The sequence below is a fragment of the Lygodium microphyllum genome, chromosome 25 (assembly GCF_053477565.2).
Source record: "Lygodium microphyllum isolate KBCC chromosome 25, Lygodium_microphyllum_v1.1.10, whole genome shotgun sequence".
In the NCBI taxonomy this organism is placed as follows: Eukaryota; Viridiplantae; Streptophyta; class Polypodiopsida; order Schizaeales; family Lygodiaceae; genus Lygodium; species Lygodium microphyllum.
In genome coordinates, this window is record NC_141159.1 from 101129734 (window position 1) to 101150946 (window position 21213).

The window sequence follows — 21213 nt, forward strand, 5'->3', positions numbered from 1 at the left end:
TCTGTGTACCATAGACAAGGTAGACCAGCTCTCAAGAGCTCTCCATCTGCAGCTGTTCATCACAAATGAGCCCCTAACCATAAAAAAACTGCACGCCAGCCCTCTTTAAAGAGGTAAGTGTACCAATTTGTGCCAAGTGGTAGCACTGGACGATATTTCCCGTTCCAGCCTTCCGGTCTAAAATTCTCCATGCTCGGTGCAGAATTTGACCTCGGCATAGACCAAAGGATTGATCCTCGTGCAAAAACGAAGATAATGACGCGAACAAATTCTGGGGTCCAAAAATAGTAGCTCCCTAAATTTTAGAAGTTGCTTCCATTGCATCCCCACTAGTTTTCTGACCATCTTTGCTAACCATGGCTACATTCAAATTTGCAATGTAGCTCAACTGAAAGTGAATTTTCACTGATGACCCTACATGGACTAATCTCTTGAAGATTTGTCCATCTTCACTTTGAACTAGTCTCTTCCAGGCTAGTTCTTCAACACACTTGTCCATATACACTTTCATAAGTCTCTTCCAAGCTTGTAAATCTACAGTGCCATTAGTCTCTTCCAGACTTGTACTGGACCTTAACTGTCTAGTCTTGACTCACTGGACATTCTTGTCTGTTTCACATACTGGCCATACAACTCAGGCGTTTAGATTTCAAGAGGGATCATTGCAAAAAGAAAAACCAAATAAAATATGTAATAAAGGCAACTCAGGCTTTTAGATTTCAAGAGGAATCATTCCAAAAAGAAAAACCAAATAAAATATGTAATAAAGAAATCAACAAAAAGGTAATAGTTGTCTCAGTCTTGTGACAATGCGTATCCAAAGTTTTGCCACCAAAATAAAGGCTTCATAGGTGACTCTCTCCTCCAACAAGTGGGAGAAGCAAAAGACACATGCCCTCTCTAATCAGCATAGTATCCTAGCTCCTCTAGCACTACATTGTGGTCATCCACAGGGACCATACGAGTCAAATAAGCAAGACGGTCTAAACAGAACTCTCTATCATCCATGACCGCCAGTGACTTGTAGGCCGGATGTATCAATGCGGCAAAACCATGGATGGGCTTATGCATCCACACCCATCTCCTCTCTGCTATCTCTAAAACATGTGCACGTTGTGTCTCTGTGATCACTGTATAAGCACATGCCTCCGTCAATGCCGCTCTAAAGAAGTGAACGAGAAGGCCTATGGTGGACCCCTCGCAACATCACTCATATGTAACACTCTATAAAAGGGAGTCATGACAATGACAATGGCACAAAATTTTTGCCAAAACTGCTCATTAAGGCCCAAGCGTTGCATGCTTTGGCCTCCTCTCTCTCATGCTCATCCCACTCATTCCATAGAGTGGACACCACTATTTGGCGTAAGGCCGGACTGCACCTCATAAAGGCGCTCATGCAATAATCACATGTAAGCAAAGCGAGTTGAAGAAGGCTTCTTCAACTTCAGTGTGCTATGCTCACGATGCATCGCAAGCACCTTTATCTTTACCGTCAAGAATGTGACAATTGATGTAGTTTTGCGGACCACCCTCTTCACCCACTTGAGCTTCCCAATGTCCTCCATGAGCAAGTCCAAACAATGACTTGTACATGGAGTCCACACAATTGTAGGGAACTCGGCCTCAAGCAAACGGCCCATACGCTGACAATTCCATGCATTGTCGGTAACAACTTGAACCAGATTTGAGGGGCCCACCTACAACCACAATTTACAAATTACAAGTTATGTATAAATCAAATTTCAATTATGAATCATGATATTATCATAATGAAAGAAAGTGAAACAAATTAAAAATGCAAATTGCAACGTATACCGCAATGATAGTTTGTCGAATGTGGCGCTGGATGAATCCGCCCGTCATTTTTCTCCCCCTCTCGCCGGTATCTACGGCTCGCAAAAAGTAAGTGCCGAGTGAACATGAGACGAGTATGTTGATGATGCCCCGTTTCTTACGATCACTCCATCCATGAGTGAGAATGGAGCAACCATATTTTATCCATGTGGCCCGAATAGGATCAAGGGCTCTATCAATCCTCTCCTTCTCTTCATCAATCTTTCTCGTCCTCATGTGGTTGTATGTGACACTGGTCCATCCTTCACATGGACCCCATTGGCAATGGCTTTTACCATATTCTTCCATTGCTCTTGCTTTAGGACATTGAATCCACATTGGATACTTCCTTGTTAGTAGGCATAGGTGTTGGTGTCGATAAGCCACTTCCTCCTCCTCTTGTGGATCCTCCTCTCATCTTGGCGAAAATCTCCTCCGCAATGTTTTGTGGGATCTCCTTGCATGGAGCAACTTGCCGTGAAGAAGCGGAGTTGCACCACTTGTATAGCACTTTCTGCAATACTTGCATGTCCAATGGTGGGAGTTGAACTTCTTTGTGTCCCTCTTCACATGGATCACATGCAAATTGAAGGCCTCGTGCTAGTCATGGTGCCGATGACGGATAAAGAGGCCTGAGAGAGAGAGAGAGAGAGAGAGAGAGAGAGAGAGAGAGAGAGAGAGAGATGCTTGAGTCTTGACTCTTGAAAGTTGAGTGAGAGACTTGAGTGGCCCGAGGGTTGGGGTAAAAGTTGAAAGAGCAAGAGTGAGAGAGAGGGGATGGGAGATGAGAATGGTAAATGATTTGATAGGTTATGGGATAGAGGGGATGGGAGATGAGATTTGAGAATGGCAAATGCTTCGATAGGGTGTAGGAAAAGGGGATGTGAGGCGGGATTCGAGAATGACAAATCACAAGTCCATTCAAGAATCAAGATCCAAGAGAGCAAGATGAGAATGCCAAGTCACAAGTGCTTGTTGAATTGGTGTGGGAGCATTGAGGAGAGGAGCACCTTTTGTAGATGAGAGAAGGGTCAAAGTTCAAACAGTCAAAGAGGGGTCAACGGTCAAAGAGAGGGCTGCTAGCTAGAAGGAATCCAAAGAGGGTTGGGGTGGGGAGTGCATGGCTGGAAAAGGGGGTGGGGTGAGGTATCCAAGGCTTCCCACCCCCCAAAAAGTGCCATGCAGGCAAGTGGAGGCGCAGAAAACGTGTGACTCGAGATCGATGACGCGCAGGCGATGTGTTCCTAATAGGCCCAAAATCTCGTTCAAATTCGTACGGATATGTACCGTACAAAGTTGTCCGTACGACATACGAAGGCAACTATGGGCGTATTTTTGTTGAGGTATAAAGATCTCATTTGTAGATCTAACAAGCCCCATGCCCAAAAAATAGAACTAACCGAGGTTAGTCATCTCAAATATGGTCCAAAGTTGGGCCTTTAAATTTGCAATAGTAATAGAATCTAAGTTGTAAGAAATAAGTCATCTACGCACAAAAAGATATAGCTAATCCCCTTTGAAGTAGTCTTCACATGCAAATTTGGGTTACATGCGGTGGAATGGTAACCATGAGTCTTGAAGAACTCATCTATCCTATAGAGCTATGAATGCGGTGCTTGCTTCAGCCCACAAAGAGCTTTCTACAAGCAAGAGACCTCATTCTAACGGTTCGAATGAGAAAACTTGGGAGGCTCCTCCATAGATTTCTCATCCTAACAACCATTTAGAAAGGCACTTTTGCCATCTATTTAATAGTGGAAAATTGTGGTGAGAGGGTAGTGCAACTAATAGGGAAAATGATGTTAACCGTGCAGTTGGAGCAAAGTCTCAGAGATAAGCAATGCGGAAGCGGACCATGACCAAGAGTGAACAAAGAGAGAATAGAGAGAGTAAGACAGTGAAACACAGAAAATCTGCAGTGAAGAATACTGTATAAGGATACAGAATTATACACAGGTGCAAAGAGAATATGCGCGTATGTCTCCGCCTTGAGGACCTTGATCTCCGTCAGCCCCGAGTGCTGTCTCCGTCACCATGAGGCTGAAATCTGTCAAATACAAGTGTGGAAGTCTGCTGGAAACTCAGCCTTATAAAGGCTAAAAAGAATGCCTGAACAATACCCGAAATAACCGGGTCGACTGCATTTAATGCAGTCGACTGCAGTCGGACAGTCCGAATGCAGCCATGTGGGAAAACTGCCATGTGGGACTGTTGACGTGGCAAGAGATGACTCTCAACACCCCCTCTTAGATTCCGGGCAAGGCAGCAGACAGAGGGATTTGGAATGTCGATGAAGTAAAGCCTGGGGTAGTGCCTTCGTAAACTTATCTGCAAGATTGTCTTCAGTCTTATAGTACTCCACATCAATGGTCGCATCCAGAAGCTTCTCCTTGATGAAGTGATATTGGATCTCTATGTGCTTCGTCCGGGCATGGAATACGGGATTTTGTGCCAAGGCAATGCAATTCTCATTGTTGCACAGCAAAATAGTTGGACGAGTCTGGGGGCAGCCAAGCTCCTCCAACAATCGCCGAAGCCACACAGTCTCACATGTGGTAGAAGACGTAGCTCGATACTCTGCCTCAGTCAAAGATAGGGCTACCGTGGGCTGCTTCTTGCTACTCCAAGAGATAGCACCAACACCCAAGGTAAAACAATAACCTGTAGTAGACTGCCTTTGATCCACATCGCCAGCCCAATTTGAATCACTCCAACCTACAAGAACACGATCAGAAGCACTTATACTGTTGGATAGAAAATCCCGAGGTCAGAGGTCCCCCTCAGAAACTGAAGTATCCTTTGAGCAGCCTACCAATGCACTTGTTGAGGTGCACTCACAAATCCAACCAAAAGATCTATAGCAAAACATAGATCAACCCGTGTGTTGAGGAACCAAATCAATGAGCCAATCAAGTGACAGTAGCGAGTATCATTTGCCAAAGGAGAATTTGTGTGTGAAGTAGCCTTCCAGTTCGAATCCATAGGAGTAGAAATGGACCGACAATCCTCCATCTCAAAAGACACCAAGAGCTCATGTACATATCTCTACTGAGAGATGAAAATCCCCCTCTGAGACTAACAAATCTCATGGCCCAAAAAGAAATGGAGAAGTCCTAAATTTGTCATCTCGAACTTCTGATGTAGGGTTGCCTTCGTCTCGTTGACCTTTTGGGTATGATCACCTGCAACAATCAAGTCATCAATGTACAAAACAAACAATACACAACCTCCCTCGGAAGTGTGTACATAAAGTTGCGGATCAGCCCTAGAGTGCTAATATCCCAACTTAGTCTGGAGAAACGAATCAATCTTCTTGTTTCAAGTGTTGGCAAACCTCGAACAAGCGATCCTTGCGACGCCTTCAGAAGATACTCATAGTTTAAACCGAGCATGCCATAGTGCGGATTGTGTTTGAGAGGTAAGAAGAAGAGAGGTAAGAGCGGAAGAAGACTTCAATTTGTAGATGCCATTCTCCTCATACCCTGAAGAGAGAACCTTCCTTGATCCACGGTCAAGAACGCGAACATCATCACTATCAAACTCCACCAAGGGACCAAGAGAACAAATCTTATGAACCAAAAGCAAATGATACCCTAAACCAAGCACATGTAACACCTCGGAAGTGTGGGTACCACCACGCCCATCTGGAATTAGCTGCATCTCACCCCGTGCAGCAATAGGCACACAAGAGCTGTCTCCTATGAGAATCTGCCCATGCAAGGGTTGTAAATGGGCAACACCAACAGTCGAAGGAGTCATGTGCCGTGAGGCACCACTGTCCACAATCTACTCTCGAGCACGGGGAGTTGTCATTGCAACATCAGAAGTCTTTTGTGTAGAGTCCTCAATGACCGCTAAGTGTAGAAAGGCAGCTGATGAGGGTGCAGCCACCACTCTAGAATCCTTCGTGTCCTTCTTCTTGGTGTCCTTCTTGTCCTTGTCGAGGTAATCCTTCTTCCAATGGCTGGTCTTACCACAAATATGGCTTGTCGATTCTTTCTCTTTGTCCTTCTTAGATTTTCTTGCATGCCCACGCTCGCCTTAGCCTTGTTTTGATGCACAGCCTAGCTGCTCGCACTTGAACGTTGAAAACGCAACCTTGTGTCGTGCTGAAAACTCCTCTTTAGATAGGTCCACCTCAATGCTTTGATACCATGTCAGAGTGACGCAATGTGGAAGCGAATGACCATGACAAAGAGTGAACACACACACACACACACACACACACACACACACACACACACACACAGAGAGAGAGAGAGAGAGAGAGAGAGAGAGAGAGAGAGAGAGAGAGAGAGAGAGAGAAAGAAAGTTATATTAACGTCCACAATAGGCAAAGTTGGCCTATGAGACCAAAATGTTGCATACAAAATGTTTGGGAGATTTCAAAAGTCCCACACACAGAGAGAGAGAGAGAGAGAGAGAGAGAGAGAGAGAGAGAGAGAGAGAGAGAGAATCAGTAGTGAAGAATACTGTATAAGGATGCAGAATTTTACATGGGTGCAGAGAGAATATTTGCGTATGTCTCCACCTTGAGGACCTCGGTCTCCGTCAGCCTTGAGTGCTGTCTCCGTCACCAACAGGCTGAAATCTGTCAAATACAAGTATGGAAGTTTGCTGGAAACTCAGCCTTATAAAGGATGAAAAGAATGCTTGAAAATACCCGAAATAACCAGGTCGATTGCATTTAATGCAGTCAACTGTAGTTGGACAGTCCGCTGACTGCAGCCACATGGCAAAGCTGCCACGCGGCAAGAGATGACTCTCAACACAAAGCTCTCTTCAAAGTCAACATTGTGCTTCTATCGAAACCCTCACATTTCAAGACAAGCCTTGTATTTGTCCAAAGCCCCATTAAGTTTCAATTTAGTCCACTTCGTCCAAATGACCTTCTTGTGGCTTGGACGATCCACCAAGGTTTAGGTTCTGTTCTGGTCAAGCTCCTTTTCCATTGCGAGTGATGGACAACTCCTCGAATTGAGATATTCTTTGGAAGACATGGGCTCGGAGGGGTTGGGGCGGGGGGACGACAGTGATAGGGTGCCAACAATTTGCAAAACAAGATGTGCCTGAGTGGTGGATGACCTTTTTATTTATAGATGAGCGGTTTCTCCCAAATTAAGGTTTGGCTTATGGGACACAAACACTCTCTAGGAACACTTTTCTTTTTCATGAAAGTTTGGTCATTGGAGTTTTGGGAATGTAATATAGAGCTGATAAGTTTATAATGCATTTTTTAGCTTAACATCTTAGGGCTCAAATCCTTTTGTGGAATTGTTGCCAGGGCTTGGACACAATTGCTTGTCCAAGAATTTGATCCTTCTTTGGTGTGTGATGGTCACATTTGCAGGGCTGGGCACTACTTGGGCAAAGTAGGCTGTTGTGCTGTCAAACGTCATGCTTTGTGTTCAATGCCCATCGAAATTTGTCAAGGGTTCTTGTTGGTGGGAGTGTTGGTGTCTTTTTGCAAGGTATTTGGTGCATTATGGAGTGATATGGCTGGAATAGTGCTTATGGATCTGTGTGAAGCTATGATGATTCGGGGTTTTTACCGATTGGATAAGGTGATTAGTGCGTAGTGGTGTGTGCTTGGTGCCAAAGCCTATATGCACGAGTTGGATTAGGACCTTACTAGCTGTGATACCTCATGAAGATAATGCAAGGAGGTTTGTCAAGTAGTTCTTGCCATGAGTCAGGGTCATTTTATGAAACCAGGCTTCCTTCTTGGAATGGGTGGTGATAACCTGATTTAAGAGTTAATTACAACAGTAACTAAATGCACATAAAATGAAATACACACTTTACCATAACATTCTTGGACAGTAGACACCATGTTGGCTCCAAAATTGGCGTCCCTTGCGGTATTTCTTTAGCTTTCATTCAATTGGAAGGAGTACAACTTGAGATTCTTCAATCTCCTCATGCTAACCAATTGCTCTTGCTGTCATAAATGTCCAGCAAGCCTTTTGGGTCATTTGCCTCTTGATTCACCTATGACTTCTTCTCCAATTTGACCCTTGGCTGGCCAAATGCTGCCCCAAATCAATTCGGGATGGGTTGGCTCCTGAAATCCCTTGATAATCTTCAATTATCAGTTGCTAATTTCAGTCCCTTGAGCCTTCAATCTTTGGCACGGATCCCAAGATGGCTGCTAAACCCTAATTTCTGTTGTGAATTAGGGTTTACCGCAGAAATTGCAGATCAGCCCACTAAGAATGGCTGAAATCTCCTCCAAATGGCTGAGAATTGTTGAGAATGGCTGAACATAGGCTGAAGGAGATGAGAGAATGCTGTAAAGAGAGAAAATTTTGAGATTTGTCGCGAAGAACTGATCAAAATTAGCAACTGCCCTGCTGTACCAGCCCCAAACGGATGCACCAACAACAATAGGAGCATCAGAGACTGTGATCTTCAGGAGAAAGTGCATCAGCAGCAATTGCCAGCTTCCCAAGGTCAAGAATATGCAATCTCCATCACCAAAATGGTCTCTAATGGCTGGGAAATGGCCCCAAAAGTTGGTAGCAACAGTCCAACACCTCTTCCCAACAGCTCCAAAATGAAAAAACGAGATTTCCCTCTCTCTTCAGCCCTATTTAGCCTTTCCCCCACGTGCATGGGAAAGTTTTGCCAAGTGGCAGCTTCCTTAATCCATTTTCAGCAATTTCAAGCCATTTAATTAATTTTCAGAATTAATTAATTCTGAAAATTAATTCAGCCTTTAATCCATGCCCAAAAAATTGACCTTGCCCATCCAAAAATTAATTGGCTAGGCCATTTGCAACTCAAAGTGGTCCCATGCATTAATTGACCCTTGGACAAGCATTAATCCATTAATTAATGCCTAGTCCCTAGTGTCACCACTGACACTTAATGGCCAATTAATGGTCCTAGGGGCAAATTGACACCAAAAATCACCTAGAATCTAACAAGTGTAACTTGTTACAACTTTTGCCTTTGACACCCATCTTTTTCATAGGGTCCTTCGGTCTTCAACTGTGAGAAAGTAGCTTGCACCTCACATGTGCAACACATGTGCATCTTTTAATTGCACATTTGATTAATCCTTTAATCAAATGTCAATTAAACATAAGCAAAGCATCAAATTTCCATGTCCTCGTGACATTTTATCAAACCAAGACAACTATCCAGCACCCTGTCTATACACTCCCATTGCTTATTCATGGCACCATCGACGACTCCTTTAGCATCCCTTAGCTGCACCACCAAATGATTGTGGCTTGAGGTGGCCCTTTCTCATCTACCTTTGCTTTTAGCCTCTTTTGCTCCACCTATATTGCATTTGGCCTCTTTGCTCCTTTAATATGCTTTATATTGTTTATTTCACTAGTTCATTTAGTGCATTCCATTTGATTCTATTCCCTAATGTTGGATTTTACTCATGCCTACGCTCACACAGGAGTATCAGTGATCCGCATGAAGGACATTGGGGCACTTTTTTACTCTCCATAAGAGAGTTTTTCCCCCCAATCACATTATTCCTTGTCTGTATATTTATGTTACACATTTTGGTCACTTACCGCATATTACACAAATCTGTGTGTTAATGCACTTTAAGTCACTTACACAACCCTAAAGTCTAAGGGTTGTACTTTGTACTTTGTACTTTGTATCTCACTTTTCAATCAATTGAGTATGGAGTTGTGACTGCACACACACACACACACACACACACTCTCTCTCTCTCTCTCTCTCCTGTCGTGTTCACTCTGTGAAGCTGAGCTGCTGTCCATCACACTCAACAAGTGGTATCAAAGCCACCTTGGCCACCCTGCAGCCAGCCGCTGCCAACTCAGTCCTCTGCCAGCTCAGCACGAGCTCTGCCTGCCTGCTCAGTTCCAGATCTGCCCGCCGGTTTTGCGTCAGCTCCGGCAGCTGTTCCGACGGCTCTGCCCTGCCACGTCACCCTGGTTCCTGCGCAGTAACAGTCTCCAGTAGATTGCCATGTCAGCATCCTTCCAGCTCTGCAGTCATCTTCTGAACAGTCCCGGACTGCCACAGGTATATTTTATTATTTTATTTGAAATATCAGATCCAAAGCAAAGGGTTTTTGTAGGGAAAGGTCAATCTCTGCTTCAGCAAGTCCTTTAGTACACAAATTGCAGAAATTTGCAGGCGTTTGGGTCAGCGAATTTGGGGCTTTTGTGTCTTTGGCAGACATTGGTACATGTATTGTGGTTTCAGTCTGAAATTGACTGAAATTACGCACATGAAATTTTGGGGCTTTTGTGTTTTTAGTGCTGCTGAGCACTCTTATTGCATTGGGCAGCGTGTTGCTTGCTGAAATCTGAAACATTTCAGCACATTTCAGCGTGCTGCTTGCTGAGCACTCTTATTGCTTGGGCAGCGTGTTGCTTGCTGAAATCTGAAACATTTCAGCACATTGAGGTAGTAGTGGTCAAGTGGGACGCGATTTAGTTGATTATACCTTGGCATTTGCTGATTTTTGGAGATTTGTAGATTTCTAGGTCAGGTCAGCTTTTGTTATCGCTCTTGTGCATTTGGAAGAGTGACATTTATTGTGGCAAATCAAGGACAAAGTGATGTCTTCACTTATGTATCAAAAGAGGATAGATTGGATGGCAATAACTATTCTTTGTGGTCTTTCATGATGAAGAATGTGCTTGTTGCAAAAAATCTTTGGAATTATGTTAGTGTGGAATAAGTACATCTTGGTGATTTGGCTCTTGCAACTCTTGCATAAGGAGGTCCTAGTCAAAGGGCTACCATTCAGCCACCACCCAAAGAACAACTGCACAGAAGGCTTGGGACATTAGGGATGCCCAAGCATTGTCACTTATTGCATTGGCAGTTCAGCAGTCAATAATCCCACATATCCGCTTTGCTACTACTTCATGAGTAGCATGGCTTACACTTGCAAAATATGCTTGTTAGAAAAAATAATACTTGCATTTTTTTTTTGAAGAAGCTTGAAAATGTGAAGATGGAATAAGGTGATGCTATGCAAGATCAACTTCATAAAATTCAAGACTTGTGCTAGCAGTTGATGAATGTAGATGAGTATTATTTTGATGCTCAAATGATTTTGCCATATTCTTATTCGGCGTATTATACAGCATTGAATCTTACAATGCGGGTTTTCACGCAGCCACTTTTCTTCAATTGGTTAGCTTATTGCTGCAAGAAGAGCAAACAAGGAAGAATAGTGGGGTGGATGTTGTAGCTTTTGAACAAGCTTTTATGGCGAGACAGAAGGGGAAGGGCAATCAGTCCAAGAATGCTCGGCAGAGTTTTGGAAGTTTTGAACTTCACAGAACAATAAGAAACAAGGGGGCATACAAGCCAAGAAGGGCAAGTGCCATTATTGTTACAAAAGAAGCCAGATCATTATATCATAGAACGCAAGAAATGCATTGCCAAGGAAAAAAAGGAGTCTGGGATGGCAGTTTAAGATGCACCTTCTATTGTTACTGCTATATAGTATAGACTCTGCATTGGTTGTCATTGACTATGACTATTGTTTTAATACTTGCAATTATGATTCTTCTTGGGTAGATAGAGCATTCAACTCTATAGAGGATACCAATACTTGGTTTATTGACAGTGGTGCTTCTAAGCACATTACATCTTGTAGGGATTTATTTACTTTTATTGTTGTAGCTCCTATTGGCAAATTAGGGCAATGTGCCAACAATGCATCTTCTCTTGTTAGGGGTGTTGGAGAGATTGTTTTGAAAGTCATTGATGGCTCTACTCTCCGTTTGCAGGTTGCTTTATATGTGCAAGGGATAAAGAAGAATTTGCTGTCCATTTCTTCTTTGGCAAAATGTGAATGCATGCCACTTTTGATGATGATAAATGCATGGTTAAGGATAAGGAATTCTTGACTTTGGTACTCACTGACACATTATGTCATGGACTTTATGAGTTAGATGCTCACTCGGTTGATCAATTAGTTTATTTGGCATGTATTCTTATTTCTGCTATGTCATAGACAGAGTTATGGCATGCTTGTATGGGGCATGTGAATTATGGCAGTTTGATGCTTATGCAACGTACTTAGATATTATAAGACTTACCTCTCTTGGAGAGACCTCTTGAGCACATTTGTGAGGTTTTTTTTTCCCTCTTGATGTTACTTTTAAAACTACGGCCAAGTTGCAGATTGTGCATTTAGATGTATGTGGACCCATGCAAACAAAGTCATTGAGTGGATATTATTACTGTCACCTTCATTGATAACTTTACACGTTTTTGTTGGGTTTATTGATTGGTTAAAAAGTAAGAAGTGTATGATACATTTTTGGCGTTTACTGCACTTGTGGAAAATCAATCTGGCTGTCAGATTAAGACTCTCCGTTTGGATCAAGGGGAAAAATATGTCTTCCTTGTTGAATATTTTTTAAAGCAAAAAGGCATTGCATATCAATATACTACTGCATATACTCCATAGCAGAATGGGGTTGCAGAAAGGAAGAATTGGTCAATCATGGAGATGGCTAGATGTATGTTGGAAGCTAAAAAATTGCCACATGGATTTTGGATGGAAGTAGTTATGTGTGCTTGTCACGTTTTGAATAGGTGTCCTACTAAGGCATTGATAAATATAACGCCTTTTGAGGCTTGGAACAGTCTTAAACCTTCAATTGGTCACTTTCGTACTTTTGGGCGTCTTGTATATGCTCATATTTCCGAAATATTGAAAAAAAAGTTAGACAATAAGGCTATCAAGTGCATGTTTGTGGGATACAATAGTGAAAGCAAAGGGTACAGATTGTAGATCTTGTTTCCAAGAAAGTTTTTGTTAGTAGGATGTGATATTTGATTGCCTATTTCTTTTGATGATATAGCTGGAGCTTCATTAAACGAAGGAAGTGTTCAGCCAATTGCTCCATTACATAATGCATAAATTTAGCCTATGGTTGATCTGAATATTTAGCAAGATGTTGAGGTGTCACTGGACGTGGAGGCACTGGGACACATAAGCCCTGTCCAAATGTCGGCTGGGACACAACATAATGACTAGAGGATCCATTGGATAATGTCATGGAGGCAAATTGTGGCACCAATTGATCCACACTTGGGAGAGACTGGGGGGAATACCCATGCTGCAATGATTCCGAAAGTGTGTGAGGAAAAGGTGGAACACCACCTGGCTGAGAAAGAGACTAGGTCCTAACGACTGTGTCTAAGTTTGAAGAACCTTAGGTGTGGTGAATGAAAACACGTGATTCTACATGAGATGCAACATGTCGTGCACTTAATGGAGAGTGAAAGGATGTGGCACTGGAATAAGAGGGTGGGATGGAAGGGAGATTAAATGGATTTGTGATAGGTTTAGATGTGGGAAATACTTTGGATTCCTTTTGTCCATTAAATGCATTAAATTGAAATGATGATGATGAAGATGCACTACTTCATTTTGACTTTTGAAAACAAAATTGTATGAAGAAAAAGAAGGGGAAGGAGTACTTACAATTTCTTGTTTCAACTGCTTAGTTAGTTTTGAGTTCATAAAGAAATATTTGTCTTCCTCATTACTCATAAACTAGAAATTATTTTGCATACGTCCTTCATCATGAAATTCATCCAAATCAATAGAAGAAGGAGAATTACCATTAATAGAATCTGAAATGGTAGATATACTTGGAACCGGAGAGAATAAGTATGAAGGTAATGGAGTGTACTTTGTCTAGTTTTCACTAGCGGATGGCTAGTCCTAAGTGGAGATTTTGCTATTCCTGCATAGTTAGTAGATCAGTGCACCGAATCTAAAGGGTGAAATTCAGACTTATCTTCTATTTGTTGCTGGACTCTATGCATCAAAATGAGATTGTACTCAACTGCAGCGATCTCGTAAGGTTGTGGAACTCCATGGTAGTTCAATGTTTGTCCAGCCATGTTGAGAGCTTGTGAATCAAGTTGTGAGGCCCACTCCAACACGCTCTTGTTAGCAGTCATGTTTGTCATGCCTTGTCATCTCTTGCCTGTGAGCCTCAGTTTGAGTCAGACAAGGACTTTAGGAGCTCTTACTTCTCTATCACTTGTTTTGATGGAGGAGGTAGCTCATTCTAGAGCACTTAGTTTATTGCATTTTAGTGCATTTTCTCCTCTAGCTGGGATTTTATGTGCATTTCTCGGGGCAATTTTTGCATTCTTCAGCCTGTCTCACCTGCCGGACATTGTCCATCCTTTTCGGGATTTTTCTGAGCATTCTTGGCATTTTTACCAGCATTAAGTGCTGGCGGACATATTTTTGGCCTCAAATTTCAAGTTAGCCAGTTTTTGGGTTTTTTGGCTATTTATAGCCATTTCCCACTTGGCAGTCAGTTGTATTATCATCTTCCCTCCTTCCTTGGTAGGTGCACACTTCGACTCCGTCATCTTCTTGCGTCTTTGGTGCTGCCTACATCATCAGCCTGATCTGGTGCCCTCACTAACGCTCTGGGCTGCGTGCAGGGACTGATCAGTCCACTACTTTGTATTCAGCATTCATTTCAGTCAGTGTAATATTTCTTCCTTCATTTTCTGCTTCCTTTCTGTGTGTGTGTGTGTGTGTGTGTGTGTTCCTTCTTCCATTGCGCACTCTGACAGTTGATGGATTTAGCATGAATGTGAGAAGTGGTGCGGAAGTAGTGTTCGAAGTCAACTGCCCTTTTTTTGTTCCTGCTTCTTGTGTAGAGCTTTTAGATCAAGTCTTAGGTTTCTGTCAAAGAACTCGACTTTGATACCATGGGAAGAAAATACCCTAACATAGAAACATAAATAACACCATACGACAAAGCACAGACTGATAGAAGAACACAATTAGGGTTAGGGTAACTCAGAGACAATGAACACAGAGTTTATGAGTCCAAGCTAATCTATCTTGGAACCAAATTCACTTGAGTTACAATCTCTTCTCTCTATCATGTATTGGTTCTATGATTTGCGTCCATCATAGCCAACTAACTCTAGATCCATGTTTATTGACACAATTGGGGCCCGGGGGTCTCTATAGTGAGTATACTTTTGAATGGACCTCAAAAGCTCATCACATAGTCCCAAATGGATTCATTTTACTTTTCTTTAAAGGTTAATGAGGTTAACTATCTATGAGACATCTCCATAGCCTACTTTGGAAAGCTGTTGAATAAACAAGTTTAGTAGTTTCCATAATCCATTTATGTATTGAATATTTGACAAGGTTCATGAGGTTTGGCAGTGACACCTTGTTACTTCTATGATTCTATTCATGTTTGTTACTTGTATCCTTGCTTTAAAATGATATTTAATGTTTCCTTTTAAATATTATGCTGACATTTATTGATAATGAATCATGATGTTAATAGTTATAAACTGAAATGTGGTTTAGAAATGGTCAGTAATGGCTATTTTCTTGAAAATTTGGCATTGTTTTGCATGCTTACATTGTACAATTTGATCGTTGGCCATGTAGATAATGGATAGCTAGAATTATTTCTTTGAGTATTTCATGTGTATTCTATAACCCATATTTTTTACTATATAGGTAAGAAATGGTTTTCAGACGTTTCCTAAAAATTAATACTGTAGGAAACTTGTTTGAAACCCGTTTCCTACCTTGCTGTTTCCGAAACTCCTGGCTGCTATGCGTGCAAAGAATATAGACATTAAAAATAACAGTACTTTTACGGTTGTATAATTGCAAGTACTAATGCTTCTGAATTCTAAAGCAAATGAAGATAGGGTTTAGTTCCATCATTTTCTTTGCCTAATTAGTAGTAGTTATGTTTTGAATTAACCTTTCTAGACTTTTAGAATGTGTACTTGCAGAACTAAGAGATTTTGGCTCTCTAAAATTATCGAACAACTATGCTACCATTTTTTGATGTTAATGTATCCAACTTTTCATGTCTCTTTGTGGCACTTTCAAATGATATCAAATTTGTCAATGCAGATTGTGGTGATTGCAACATTTGCCATTTTTCCATTTACACCTCGAGGGCTTAGTGACAAATCTTATAGATTTATATTCATAGTTACACTTATCGCATGCGGGCATTCCATTTGTCTACAATACGGGGTAAGTACTTTGTATTTCGTTCTTGACATCATCTTATCGCATGCAGACATTCCATTTATCTACAATACGGGGCATTCCGTTCTCGACATCATCTTCTACATTCTTCAATAAGTTTGCAAATCAATGATGGAAATTGCAATGATGGACAATGTCGTGTCACATTTGCAAGAGGATATAAATTTAGATTATTATTCAATAGATATAAGCAATGCCACAGGAATTCGGAATGTTTCTACTTAGTGTGCCTGTCAGATTCTGCAGGCAGGTTGCGGGCCTCCGTTCTAGTATTGATTTGGTGCTGTCAAAAATCATGTTCCATGTGCCTCTAAGGCTCTATAGCCAGATCGTTTGCTGTTGGTTGTAGTGCACTCTGGTATGAAATGTAATGTCTTTGTTTATACACTACTCATACCACTGACTAGTCTTTGAAAGGTTGAAAAGATGAGATGTATGCTGAAATATGGCTCTCTGTGTGAAGGGAGAGAGAGAAAAAAGGTGGTTCTGACTATCAATGAAATAGACAGGAAAGAAAGAAAGAAAGAGGGCTGAGATTGAACAGATTCATCTCTTATTTGTGGATAGACTAAAGTTTAGAGTGGGAAAGAGACAGAAAAGAAAGAAGAAGAGGGCCAGGATTAAATAGATTCACCTCTTCTTTGTGGATAGACTGGGACCTTAGAGTGGGAAAGGATTAACCATCAATTTCATTTGTAGTAGGGCTGGAATTCCATGTTAACTATGCCTGAAATCAGCTATAATTCAATTCTTAAGGGAAACTGAATGTGATTATAACAGAACAAAGCCTGAGAAACTAGGGTGGAATAGTTTCTTAGTGCCTTGATAAGAGGCCAACTGTAGCATCTGTCAATGATTCTCTTCTTTGCACACAGGGATGAACTGATCAGTAGGCTGATGAGACTGTCACATTTTCTGCTGAATGGTTGGTGCTTAAGATATTTAGTGGTAAACCAAACCTGCATGAGGAGACATACTTTGAGCTTATGGAGAATTTATTAGAGGGTATATCATGGGGTTTTTGCATGTCTTGCTGCTGGTAGTTGGATCTCGGCAATCTTTTTGCAGATTTCAAGTTCTTCCTTCTTCTTGTTCCTCTCTGAATCTAGTTGTTGGTGGGACATCAAGTCATGTTGTGCTTATTTGTATCCAAGGTGGCAATTCTTTAGAAATGGACATAACTCTTCTTCAGTTTAACAAACAATAATCAGGCGGGGGAAGCTTGATCACATGGAATGCGTGGGTCCTCTGTTTGAAGGATGAGCAAACGTGAGGTCCTGATAGCCATAACTTGGCCACACCTTGATATTATAGATTTGATGCTGTGTCACCTTAGATCTGCACTCAAATCTTGTATTAAAAAAAATATTGCACCATCATAGTTGCATTCGTACATCATACGGACAAGTTCGTATGGTACGAACTGTACGGTACCGTACAGTATGTATCTGTATGAATTCGTACGACTTTTTGGGCTATTTGGGCCACGTCGCTTGTGCGTCATCGATCCCGCGTCACATGTTTTTTGCGCCCCCGCTTTTACTCTGCTTGCCTGCGTGGCACTTTTTGGGGGGTGGGAAGCCTTGGATACCTCACCCCACCCCCTTTTCCAGCCATGCACTCCCCTCCCCAGCCCTCCTTGGATTCCTTCTAGCTGGCAGCCCTCTTTGACCGTTGACCCTTCTTTGACTGTTTGAACTTTGACCCTTCTCTCATCTACAAAAGGTGCTCCTCTCCTTCATGCTTCCACACCAATTCAGCAAGCACTTTTGAGTTACCATTCTCATCTTCCTCTCTTGGATCTTGATTCTTGAATGGACTTGTGATTTGTCATTCTCGAATCTCACCTCCCATCCCCTCTTTCCTGCACCCTATCATAGCATTTGCCATGCTCAAATCTCATCTCCCATCCCCTCTATGCCGCACCCTATCAAAGCATTTGCCATTCTCATCTCCCATCCCCTCTTTCTCACTCTTGCTCTTTCAACTTTACCCCAATCCTCGGGCCTCTTAAGTCTCCCCTCTCAACTTTCAAGAGTCGAGACTCTCTCTCTCTCTCTCTCTCTCTCTCGTGGGCCTCTTTATCCGTCATCGGCACCATGACTCGTGAGAAGTACGAGGCCTTCAATTTGCATGCGATCCTTGTGGAGAGGGACACAAAGAAGTCCAACTCTCACCATTGGATATGCAAGTATTGTGGGAAGCACTATACAAGTGGTGCAATTCCGCTTCTCCAACATCTTTCCAAGACCAAGGGGTAAGTTGCTCCATGCAAGGAGATCTCTCAAAACATTGCGGAGGAGATTCTCGCCGAGATGAGAGGGGGATCCACAAGAGGAGGAGCAAGTGGCTTATTGGTACCACCACCTATGCCTACTAACGAGGAAGTATCCAATGTGGGTGTATCTTCAACCGATGCGGGAGAGGTCTCTACCATTGGTGGTGGGGGCTTCATATCCGCATCCGGCTCCGGTAAAAGACAAAGAGTGGAGGCTCATGTGGTGTCGGAGAGACAATCGTCTCTCTCAAGGTCCTGGTTATGTGCGTGGATCGGTTGCCTTTCTTAGAGAAAGGCAACGACTTGTGGACACTGAAATCGCACGCACGGTGATTGAGTGCAATCTTGCATTCAATGTCCTAAAGCAAGAGCAATGGAAGAAGATGGTAAAAGCCATTGCCAATGTGGGTCCATGTGAAGGATGGACCGGTGTCACATACAACGACATGAGGACGAGAAAGATTGATGAAGAGAAGGAGAGGATTGATAGAGCCCTTGATCCTATTCGGGCCGCATGGATAAAATATGGTTGCTCCATTCTCAGTCATGGATGGAGTGATCGTAAGAAATGGGGCATCATCAACATACTCGTCTCATGTTCTCTTGGCACTTACTTTTTGCGAGCCGTAGATACCGACGAGAGGGGGAGAAAAACGACGGGCGGATTCATCCAGTGCCACATTCGACAAGCTATCATTGAGGTATACGTTGCAATTTGCATTTTAAATTTGTTTCACTTTCTTTCATTTTGATAATATCATGATACATAATTGAAATTTGATTTATACATAACTTGTAATTTGTAAATTGTGGTTGTAGGTGGGCCCCTCAAATGTGGTTCAAGTTGTTATCGACAATGCATCGAATTGTTGGCGCATGGGGCGTTTGCTTGAGGCCAAGTTCTCTATGATTGTGTGGACTCTATGTGCAAGTCATTGTTTGGACTTGCTCATGGAGGACATTGGGAAGCTCAAGTGGGTGAAGAGGGTGGTCTGCAAAACTACATCAATTGTCACATTCTTGACGGTAAAGATAAAGGTGCTTGTGATGTATTGTGAGCATAGCACATTGGAGTTGAAGAAGCCTTCTTCAACTCGCTTTGCTTACATATGGTTATTGCATGAGCGCCTTTATGAGGTGCGGTCCGGTCTTACGCCAGATAGTGGTGTCCACTCTATGGAATGAGTGGGATGAGTATGAGAGAGAGGAGGCCAAGCTATGCAGCGTTTGTATCTTAATGAGCAGTTTTGGCAAAAAGTTTGTGCCATTGTCATTGTCGTGACTTCCTTTTATAGAGTGTTACGTATGAGTGATGTTGCGAGGGGTCCACTATGGGCCTTCTTGTTCACTTCTTTAGAGCGGCATTGACGGAGGCATATGCTTGTACAGTGATCATAGAGACACAGTGTGCACATGTTTTAGAGATAGCAGAGAGGAGATGAGCGTGGATGCATAAGCCCATTCATGGTTTTGCCGCATTGGTACATCCGGCCTACAAGTCACTAGCAGTCATGGATGATAGAGAGTTCCGTTTAGACCGTCTTGCTTATTTGACTAGTGTGGTCCCTGTGGATGACCACAATGTAGTGCTAGAGAAGCTAGGATGCTATGCTGATCAGAGAGGGCATGTGGCTTTTGCTTCTCCCACTTGTTGGAGGAGAGAGTCACTTGTGAAGCCTTTATTTTGTGGCAAAACTTTGGATACGCATTGGTGACCCTTCAGCCCTTAGCCATGAGGATCCTTGCCCAGGATTGCTCTTCTGGTGCATGTGAGAGAAACTAGAGTGCCTATTCTCTGACACAAAGATTCGTAATCGGCTTAGCACACGGCAGTTAGAGCGGCTAGTGTATTGCCGCACTAACTTACCCATGATGAGGGCTATGATGAGCATGGGTAGTCCGAAGCAGGTAAAGTTAAGACACTTAACCATAACATTTAAAATTTGTTGTTTTAACTTTTAAACTTTGAACTTTAAAGTTTAAACTTTATACTTTACAATTTAGACTTTAGCATTTACAATGATCAATCTTACGTGCATCATTGCATTGTGTAGGTGAATGTTGATACATTTAAGTTGACGGGCAACACTCTTTCGAGTATATATAAGGAGGTGGAGGAGGAGGAGGAGATGATTTTTACAGAGCTCTATAGGGAGCTTATAGCAGCAGATACACGTGACGCTCGCAGTCAGCATGCTCGTGGGCGAGGAGTTCGAGTAGATGGTAGTAGGGGAATGGTCATTCCACTCCCTCCATCATCGAGGAGTGGTTCGAGTGGCTTGCAGACATATGTAAGGCGGGGCTCAAGTAGCTCACATCCTGTGACTCATGATGACATCCCCCCCTTGCCTACACAGCCGCCACCTAGGGAGCCATCATTTGATGATGATGGTAACCTCATCAGTGAGGATGAGTATGAGTGTGTCTCATCATCGGATGCCGAGGAGTCATCTTTAGAGTCTCTTGATGAGCACTTCGATGGTTCTGATGATGATGATAGTGATGCTTGATCATAGATTCATAAGTCTCTTTTTTTTTGTATCAGATATACTAGACTGTAGTTGTATCACATGTTTTGCATAGCGGCATAGCCCATGCGACCGTGATGGTCAACCTCATGTATTCATCTTATTCTGTAATGAAATGGCTATTTCTAGTTTAACTGTGTATTCTATGATTTATCATTTAATGATTTATGATGTTTGTTATTTAAAGAATCATCTTAATTTTTTTTTGTACTAATATCGTACTGTACCTTATTAAATCATATGGTACCAATTAATACCGTATTTTATGGTATGGTATTGTATCGTATCCTAGGTTTTGTACCTGACAGCTATGTGCACCGTCTAATTGAAGTTATGCCAAGTGGTAGATGCCCATGATGATTATTATTTGACCTGTTTGCTTTGGTTTTTGTATCAAAGAACATTGTACCATTCTCCTCGGTGTCAATTAATTTATGTCTAGTTGTTTTTGGTAAGCAGTTTTCGTCGTATACTCCTTTCTAAAGAATTGTGGTTCTTATATGTTTGCTGAGTTGCATGAGGTGTGTGTGGCA

The 21213-nt window shown here is 42.3% G+C and overlaps 2 protein-coding genes across 3 annotated transcripts in view; both read left to right on the forward strand.

Moving 5' to 3' along the window:
• The window catches only part of LOC148014563 (dihydroflavonol 4-reductase/flavanone protein), a 90253-nt gene that overhangs the window by 51234 nt on the left and 17806 nt on the right, over positions 1–21213 (forward strand). The window contains exon 4 of one of the 2 annotated variants that reach the window (XM_087667068.1): positions 15734–15859. The exons of the other annotated variant lie outside the window; for it this stretch is intronic. Coding sequence (XP_087523194.1) covers positions 15734–15859 — 126 coding nt within the window. The remainder of the gene's footprint in view (positions 1–15733; positions 15860–21213) is intronic. 2 annotated transcript variants of the gene reach the window in all.
• LOC148014564 (uncharacterized) lies at positions 15869–21208 on the forward strand. Its single transcript, XM_087667070.1, has 2 exons — positions 15869–18853; positions 18972–21208. The coding sequence occupies exons 1-2, from the start codon at positions 18269–18271 to the stop codon at positions 19335–19337; spliced, it is 951 nt and encodes a 316-aa protein (XP_087523196.1). The 5' UTR covers positions 15869–18268; the 3' UTR covers positions 19338–21208.

Bases quoted from the DNA above. Each gene is read 5' to 3' on its own strand.
- LOC148014564 (XM_087667070.1), top strand. From the start codon at position 18,269: ATGTGGGTGTATCTTCAACCGATGCGGGAGAGGTCTCTACCATTGGTG. The intron at 18,854-18,971 runs GTATACGTTGCA...TTGTGGTTGTAG, and splicing joins TTCGACAAGCTATCATTGAG to GTGGGCCCCTCAAATGTGGT.